Genomic DNA, 9,220 nt, shown 5'->3' with positions numbered 1-9,220 from the left:
GAGGAAGCAGCAAGCAGCACCAGGCACTAATTCCCCAGAGGACACCCAACCACAGGCCAGCACGGGGTGCATCAGGGCCACAAAGTGCTCCTTCTCTGAGTCACGGGAAGCCACAACAAAAAGGCAGCATCCGAAAAGCTGGGGCTTCCTGAACACCTTTCCCACCTCCTCCACTCACTTCTATTCTTTCTTGTAGTTTTATTGTCAGAGTGAAGTATCTCTCAAAGAGATGCTGAGCACGTGTCATGATCCACTAATACAAGGGAGGGTCGTGATGGTTCATTTATTGATCTCAGAGTGCAAAAGGACACAAGGGATTTCAGTCTTAATCAGAACAGTTCACCTTTATTAAGTGCTCACAACACGGTAATGCGATAGAGGGGAGAGAGAGAGAGAAAGAAAAAGTAAAAGGGTAGAGAGGAAGAAAGGCGGGAAATAGCTACCAATGGATGAGAAAGTCCTCGTGGGTCTCCTGCCAATAGATTCGCCTTCTTTCCGTGGGGAGATCTCCTCTCGGTTAATTTAGAAAGTCCCTTTATAGTTCTCTTTAGAAGCGAGGGGCAACTGGCCAAGAGGTGGGGCAAATCTACAGCCGTTGTTATGGGGCCTGTTGCTTTAGGAAAACAGGTACAGGACAGGTGGGACAGGACAGGTCATTCCTTTCCGCTTCAGCGCAGTCCTTCCCGCCTGGGCAGCAAGAACGGCACAGTCCACTGTGACCTGCACTAATTTTCCTCAGGAATGCGTACCAGTTCCCAGCGGGCACACCCACAGGCAACACTTGGCAGACATCCCACCTCAGCCAGGCCAGGACTGCTGTGCTCAGCCTCTGTCCTTGGTGATGATCGTGAGGCAGATGAGGGATCCTCAGACTGTCTCTTACAGCAGGCTGTCACAGTGAGCCCAGAGGAGGCCACCAAGTTGATCAGAGGGATGGAGCACCTACCTCCCCTACGAGGAAAGGCTGAGAGAACTGGCATTGTTCAGCCTGGAGAAGAGAAGGCTTTGGGATGAACTAACTGTGTCCTTCCAGTGCCTGAAGGAGCCAGCATGATGGAGGGAGGCTATTTACAAGGGCCTGGACAAGAGGAAATGGCTTCCAGCTCACAAAGGGCAGGGTTAGATGGGATATGGGAAGAAATTGTTCCCTTGTGAGGCTGGGGAGGCCCTGGCACAGGCTGCCTAGAGAAGCTGTGGCTATCCCATTCCTGGAAGTGTCCAAGGCCAGGTTGGAGCAACCTGGAACAGTGGAAGGTGTCCCCACCCATGGCAGGGGGGTGGAACTGGATGAGCTTTAAAGTCCCTTCCGACCCAAACCATTCTCTGATTATTTCCCACCACAAGGGCCCCGTGCCTGCTCTCCAGTGTGCCAGCAGATCTCAAAGCCTGACCTGCACCTCTTCTATCATCCCACTGAGGGCTCCTCAGAAGTAACTCCCCGAGGCTGCAGCATCCTGGGATCCAGCAGACATCCACCAATCCCTGAGACCGGCCAGAAAGTTTCCTGGCCCTTACCACTGGCATGTTTCTGTCCACTTAAAAGCAATGCTCACATATGAGGGCATTGGCAGGAGTAGGGGTAAGGAAAGATCACCTTGTGCTCGGATCAGTACAGCAAAGCAGGGATGAAATGTATGGAAAAACAAATCTTGATCCTTATACAATGAATCTCTTCATACTCAAGGACTCTCAAAGTGTGTCAGTAAAACTGCAGTCAGGAGAAAAAGCCATTTCACAGGGTGCAGAGATGTTCACAGCCCTGACAGCTGAGCTAAGGAGAACGAAGCTGCTGCCTCCGTGACAAGAATGACTCATGACAAGCACCAAACACGCTCACCATGGCTCTGCAGTGGCTGTCTTGACATTTCCTGACACTCCCCTCAGAGCAGCTGAGCCCAGGGTGGAGACAGTCCACTGTTACCCTCCCCGCCTGCTGCAGGACAAAATCCTGCAATGCATCAGGGCAGCCTCTCTCTTCCTCCTCATTTACAGCACGTTCTTCAAAAGCCACATTCCAAATATACATTACTAGACCAAGGAGTGAGTCTTGGCCCAGGTTTAAAAAGGAACTAAGTGTAGTTTCTTGCAAGAAAACTTAAGAGGGATGCTTCTATTGGCAAGAACAACTCACCTGCCACTCCTCTTCATCACCATAGAGGGTCACAGGAATCTCCTGGGCATTGTAGAAATGTTTTGCTCTCTCAGTAGTGACCACCTTCACCTCAAGCTAAGCAGAAAGAAAAAGACCAATGCTTAGACTTGAGGACAATTTGTAAAGTTTTGTGGCTTCTCAGAAAGCCTCCCCTCACAGCTGAAAGGCCAGGCCACCACAGACATCCACAGGAGCCACAAGCTCATTTCATGTCAACCTAAAGCAGGCAGGTCCTCACCGGAACCTCTGTGTAGGTATGTTCATAGCACAGGGTTTCTGTGCAGCAAAGCAGTGGCTTCCACAAAGAGAGACTGGGTGAACACAGGAGAGTTCTCTCAGAAACCTCAGATAAACCTGCAAAGCAACTGGAACCTTCATTTATTGGTTCCTACCGGGGAAAGCCTATCCCATCCCTCAGGTGTTTGTCTGACACACACTGACAAAAGGTGCTAAGGTGAACCTCCCACTTCCCCCTGCAGAAATCTTCACAAGTGGAAAAGGGGGCTTTTCCCCATTTTCCACGTGTCCTGCAGCTCTGATAAGTATTGCCAACAGCTCCTGCCACATGCAGTGAACCAGAGGTGTCCTGCACGTACCATGATCAGCCAGTGTCCAAGCGGCTCTGCATGCCCTGACTGCCCGTGCAGGACATGGAACGGCATTTCCAGCCGCAATTCCTCCCAAGGATGTTCCTTAAACCAGTCAACAGGCAGGCCAACACATGGATGGAGCACTCTCCACTGGTAATGAGGAAGATGAACCTCAGGCTGCTGCTTACAGTGAAAAATACCCCTTTTCCATGGGTCACAGAACCCACTGCAGGGTTCTCTTGATCCAACAGTGAGATGGAGAGAAACCAGCCCTACCAGCAGCTCCTTCCTGCTGGAAAACTGTGCCTGGAGGTAGAAAACTGATGAGGCACTCGATGTGTGCACTCCTTGCTACAACCAACTGCTGGAAACCTCCAAGCTCCAAGAAGTTCTCTGCACAGCAGCAGTGATGTGACAGAGCGCGGTAACCCAGCTCCCAACACCATTTATTCCACTGGGAATGGGGCAGTGTTGGCTCCTTGCATCCTATGTGACTAGAATAACAGCTGGGAGCAGCGGAAAATCCCAGCCTTTGCATATTGCGGCCATTGGTAATTTTCCCCATCTTCTGAAGGAAAAGTGATAGGATAACACAGCTGCACATAACATGGTTTTGGTACTGTTTTTGCCTCTTCTAAACGTCTGCTCTTCTCAAAGCACCCCTGACTTGGAATCACAGGTGTTTGCAGTGTTTTTGAGTGTGAAGATCGCACTCACAGGCATTAACTAACTGTACTATTTCCATGCTAACCTCACCCCACAGGAAGCTGCTCGAGCCAAGCAGCGACACCCACAAAGGCGCTATCGCTGCTCCGCGGGCCTCGGGCGAGGTGTTAACCTCAGTCTGCGAGAGAATTTATTTATCTGGGGGGTTTAAAGGGCACTGTGCAGTTTGAAGGAGGAGGATGTCTGCTCTCTGAAATGGTACCATTAAAAAAATATTTATTTCTTCCAAGCATAAGCCCAGGACTAGGGAAGAGCTCTGGCTATCAAGCACCGCGTCCAACCATTCCAGGCCAGAACATTCCAGAGGGATGTTCAAAGAGTCTGAATGCTGGTGGCTGAAATCCCACCACCCCCTAGGAAATGAGTAAAATATTCTCCCTAGTGAAGGCTTTCTGCTGGGGTGGACTCCTGGTTCCCTCGTTCTCAGCAAGTCCATCAAGTTCCTCCAGCTGTGCTGGAAAGAGGTCAGTGCTCTCAAGATCACTTTAGCCTACATAGTTTATTCTTTCTATTTACCTGGCACACCCTCTGTTTGCCTGTGGATATCTTAAACAGCAAAGGCAGTCTGGCCACACTCAAACTCCCTCACTGGAGACAGTTTAGATTAGTTAGAGGTCTTCGTGGCTTAAGCCAAATCTCCAAAACAAACTTTACCACAAAACTGCTCTCCTGTGTTCAGGCAACACTGCTGGTCTCTGATAGAGGCTTCTCCTGGCACAGCCCTTTCTGCTCGGGGTAAGGAGGTGCACGGGGTTATTTTTTAACGGCTTTCTCAGTGTTGATAGCAAAATCTTTCCAGCCAGCCTGAGCACAAGAGCACGAGCAGCTCCTCTGTTAAATGGCACCTACAAGCTCAGGCAGAGGCTGCCTGGCAGGTGCACAGTGAAGTGACAATCTGTGATTTAAACCTGAAGTACATCCTGGAGCTTCAAGAACAAAACATTTTACCCTCAGAAAAGTTTGTTCTTGCCTCTCTTTATCATAGGATCACAGACTGGTTTGGATTGGAAAGGAAATTAAAGGTGTTCCAGCTCCACCCCCTGCCATGGGCAGGGACATCTTCCACTGTCCCAGGGTGCTCCAAGCTTAGTGTCCAACCTGGCCTTGGACACTGCCAGGGATCCAGGGGCAGCCCCAGCTGCTCTGGGCACCCTGCGCCAGGGCCTCACCACCTTCCCAGGGAACAATTCCTGCCCAATATCCCATCTATCCCTGACCTCTGGCAGTGGGAAGCCATTCCCTCCTGTCCTGTCACTCCAGGCCCTTGTCCAAAGTCCCTCTCCAGCTCTCTTTTAGCCCCTTCAGGCACAGGAAGAGGCTCTAAGGTCTCCCCAAAGCCTATTACCAGCCAATATCCTCCCAATACAATTTTTGTCATTGTGTTCCTGCCCAGCCACTGAAAAACTCTGGGAACCAGGTGTGTGAGATGATGAGACACTGCTGTCTCCCCCCACACCAGGTGCAAGGGCAATAACCTGCTGCCATCTGAATTTCCATCTGTGAAGATGAGTCAAGAAAAAGGCAGTGAGCTGTAGTCACATCCACTGGCACCCTCGAGGAGGTGTTAAAGGTTAATGAGCAGCAAAATCACTCTGCCAAGTCTTTCACCGCAGACCATTTCAGGCATAACATCAATTTAAACTAACCACTCTGGTTGCAAGCCTGTGACCACATCTCCTCTGGTATCAAACCCTTGTCTCTGCTCCTGCCCTGCCTCCTTTGTAAAGTTCTGCTCCAGCAGTAAAGAAATTGATGCAACAGTCTTGTGCAGGACTCAACAAACTCCATGGGAAAGTTACACTGACTCAGCAGCCCTTGAAATCACAGCAGAAATGAGTGAATAACTTTGATTAATAAATTGTTATAAACTCCTGGATGCCTCACTTGTCGCTGTTGGGGCGGTCACGACACACACGGACAGTGCCTCCTTCAAGGGCCAAAAAGCCATTTGTTAAACAAAGCAGCCTCTTTTATGCACTCTTTGTATGTTATCATTGGTGTTACAGATTCACTGGCTGCTGAACTACTACAATAGACTCACTGGCTATTACTAACTACAGCATGCTACCATTGGCTACCTATAGCATAAGAATTCAAGCACTCAGAAAAATAACAGGTGCAGATATGTTGCTGTTTTCTCCTTCTACTGTTTAACTTTCTTGCTTCTGTTGATATTACATTCTCATGGGTAAAAACTAATTGCTTTTCTTCTCACGGGCTTTTCTCACAGTCCTTCTCTAGCCAAAGTAACAGGCCGCAGCCATGATTTTACAAAGGCAACAAGGCCTTCATTTTATAAGGTTTTACTTAAATGCCACATCACTTTTGCTTTTTCTGCCCTCAAACCAGCGGCCACACAGTCTGCACTGGATGTCACAGACCTCTGGGCCTGCACAGTGTGTTTGAGTCCAGCTGTCTGCAGCTTTTAATTATGAAACAAACACTCAGAGGGAAGCAAAGGTTTTGACCCACGTTCCTACCATGGGTCATCTGCATTCTGCCTGTCACCTGCACAGAAGGGCATTCCAAGCTCCAGGAGCAAAGGAAAATGAGCAACAGCCAAGCTAATCTGAGAGGGAGAGGCTTAGAAGATCCCTATCTGTGGCTCTGGGCTGGTCACCCCAGTCCTTGGTGTCATTTTTCTTTGTCCTTCTTACTTCAGGCTGGGACCTTTGACCTCACTAATTGCATCAGGTCCAGTCATAAATTAAGTGAGGCCTCACATTGCCACACACGCCTCACCTCCAGTACCCTTTCCAGCTTGGATATCAACATCGACCACACAGATCAGCACCTCCTCTGCCTCCACTCAGTGCATCCACAAGGTAAAGCCTCCCAAGTCATCCCAAAGGATATTCAAGAAGCAATCTAATCAATAAATCTGCAGATTTAAGTGCACCCTCTCGCCCCCATCACTCTTTTATTTCACGGCTCCAAAGTATTTCCTCCGTGTCTAAAAACCTACAAGTTTGCTATGTTTAACTTTATTCTACAGCAGGAAAGAGCATATTTCCCTCCCTGATCAGTCACCAGTGGCCTCTGCTGGGCACCTCTGTTACTCCAGACAACAAATAGTAAAAAAATACTACACAGACACATATAGCAGCTTGCGTTTTCTATTTCTGGTTCTCCAAGGTCCATTTTTCCTTTCTGGATCACACAGCTGCGTTTACATTTGGGAAATCCACATCCCACCTATGGACAACTGCAACATCCTGGAGATTCCAAGTTTCAGAAGTATCACCTCTGTCTGCAACACCACACCTGCTAACTTGACTGACAAGGACGAACTCCAGAAAAAAAAACACCCAAAGCAAAGACCTTTTCAAGTATGAAATGATAGGGGAAAAATAAAAGAATTTTTAAAAACAGGTGGAATCCTCCTCACAGAAATTTTCAAACTAAAAGGCCCCAAGGAGGAACTTGTCATTTCAGCAGAAGCCACATGATCTCTCCTCAAAACCAGGGTAACTCCAACTTCACAAAGCTCCACCAACAGCTTCACTCACCCCAGGGATTTTCAGCAACTCTGCGATGAGCAGGGGCAGCTTCAGGGCAGCCACGCTTCCAGTCACTCCCACCAGGACACGGAATTTTTTCTGTGGCACGGATGAGCTGCTTCCTGCAGGAATCCCCGGTTCTGGCAGGGAGATGGGCTCCATGCTCCAATCAAACTGTGCAGGCACAGGAGAACAAAGACACTGGACTAAGGCTGCCTCCAAGCACAGCAGGGCTCCAACCCCAACATATTGCCAAGGGCACGGATCTGAGCCTGGACTCTGCAGGACCCAGAAGCACCCAGAACACTCATCCCACAAAGATTTCGAGCACCAGCAGAACTTTAAGGTCATCGTAATGTTTAATTACATTTTTCTTTTGGGATACTGGCAAACAGACTCCTAAAACTTGAGCAGAGAGGCCAAAATGTGCCCTGGTAAAGTTTGTGCCCTCAAAATTAAGACTCTCACATTTTGAGCATGGTCCAGAATTTAGGACAGATAAATAAGCAAATCTGGGATAAAATTTTACACCAAGTTCTGTAAAGACAAACAGCCCCCTGTTGAGTTGATTTCCCTTTGCACTCTCTGGTGATTAATGCACAGAGATGTCTTAATAATTAAAAATGTTCCTTACTGTGTTCCTAAATATTTACAGCAGCACTAGAATTTAATCCCTAGCAGTTCGAATTCAAGTCTCCTGTTTCCACACTGATAAAAATCAGAAATCAATGTTTTGGTGAGGAAATCATTGGAATTTACATGAGTATCTCAAATATCATCAATTAATGACTAATTAGCAAAGAGTAAATTCAGTTCTTGAAAAACCATTGCATTCAGTAGAGTTTGTTCCGTTTTAGTGATGTCCTTGTTATTCAAACTAAGTTGCTTGGAATCACTTTGGGTGGAAAGAAGATGGACATGTTCAGGTTGCCCTGATTTTGGGGATCAGCTCAGAGGTTGGAGTGAGGGGGCTGGATAACCCAGAGAGAGGAATTTCACAGGATCACAGACTGGTTTGGGCTGGAAGGGAAACTAAAGCCCATCCAGTTTCCCCCCCTGCCATGGGCAGGGACACCTTCCACTGTCCCAGGCTGCTCCAAGCCCCAGTGTCCAGCCTGGCCTTGGACACTGCCAGGGATCCAGGGGCAGCCCCAGCTGCTCTGGGCACCCTGTGCCAGGGCCTGCCCACCCTCACAGGGAAGGATTTCTTCCCAACATCCCATCTAACCCTCGAGTCACTCCAGGGATGATCCAACAGCAGGTTAACTGGGATCCTCGATGGGTGTGCAGCAATTCCCCGGAATTCTGCCCCCCTGACCCAGCACAGACACCCCTTCTAACCCTTCACAACACCAGCACGGTCTTCTTCCACGCTGTGCTCAGAAGGAACGTGCTTAACTCCAACCCCAAAGGTTTCTCAGTGTGTTTAAAAAATAACGCTGCCAGGATAAAAGCCCAATTTCAGCTCTGCTGATTAGCAAGGGTAATTAAGAGGTGAGGAAACGCAGCAGCACATTGGCTGAGAGATTTTAATGCTAACACCATGCTTCGCATATTTATCTATATCTAATTAAAAGCAGAAAATGATTATTTATAAATAATTAAAATTATTATCTACTTCAAGCATCCTTAGGATGTTTCCAAAACGCCCCTTAGCGATTCCTAAACGACAATTAATTCTGCCAAAGCATCCACAAATTAAAGCCTGGGTGTTAAAATGTGAAGTTTTAAGCAGGAAACTTTCAAAATGCTTATAAATGATAAAATATTGACAAAAAGGAGGATAAAAATGGTAGAATTATAAAGCAATTATTAAAACGGTAAAATAATGTTAAATACGTAAGATAACGGTAAAAACGGTAAAATAGTAAAAATTTTTAAATGTTGCAAATTAAAAAATAATGGCAAAACCCAGCAAAACGGTGGTAAAAATGATAAAATAACGGCAAAGGATTATAATAAAAGCTGTATATGTAACAATATATGGAATATAACGATTAATAAGTGCTGGGCCGCGCTTTCCTCTTACCCAAACACAGCTGTGGGGAAGCAGCCACTAGAAAACAAGCAATTGACAGGCCCTTAAGGGTTAATTGAATCGACTTTTAATGCGGTAGTGATGCTGAAAACGGCTCCAAAAGGCCGCACAACAGCACCGCGAAACCCCGGGGGCTCCCAGAACGCAGCAAACAGCGCTCCAAGGCGGGCCGAGGGAGGGCCGTGAGGGCCGCGGGCTCCGGGCGGCAGCGGGG

At 47.9% G+C, this 9,220-nt stretch overlaps 1 protein-coding gene across 5 annotated transcripts in view; it reads right to left on the bottom strand.

Moving 5' to 3' along the window:
* Window positions 1–9,214, bottom strand: part of PPCDC (phosphopantothenoylcysteine decarboxylase) — a 29,367-nt gene extending 20,153 nt beyond the window's left edge. For 4 of the 5 annotated variants that reach the window (XR_001865499.1, XM_008641943.2, XM_017745173.1 and 1 more), the window contains exons 1-3: window positions 8,998–9,214; window positions 6,978–7,142; window positions 2,132–2,227 (exon numbers count right to left, since the gene is read on the bottom strand). Coding sequence is in view for 4 of the 5 variants with exons in the window: in XM_008641943.2 (XP_008640165.1) it covers window positions 2,132–2,227; window positions 6,978–7,130 (249 nt within the window). In the remaining variant the exon portion in view is untranslated. The remainder of the gene's footprint in view (window positions 1–2,131; window positions 2,228–6,977; window positions 7,143–8,997) is intronic. The other variant, XM_017745175.1, reaches the window with a different exon arrangement.
* Between the last annotated feature and the right edge of the window lie 6 nt (window positions 9,215–9,220).

Source organism: Corvus brachyrhynchos, unplaced genomic scaffold, assembly GCF_000691975.1.
Source record: "Corvus brachyrhynchos isolate BGI_N302 unplaced genomic scaffold, ASM69197v1 scaffold309, whole genome shotgun sequence".
Taxonomy (NCBI): Eukaryota; Metazoa; Chordata; class Aves; order Passeriformes; family Corvidae; genus Corvus; species Corvus brachyrhynchos.
This window is presented reverse-complemented; position numbering and strand designations above follow the sequence as displayed.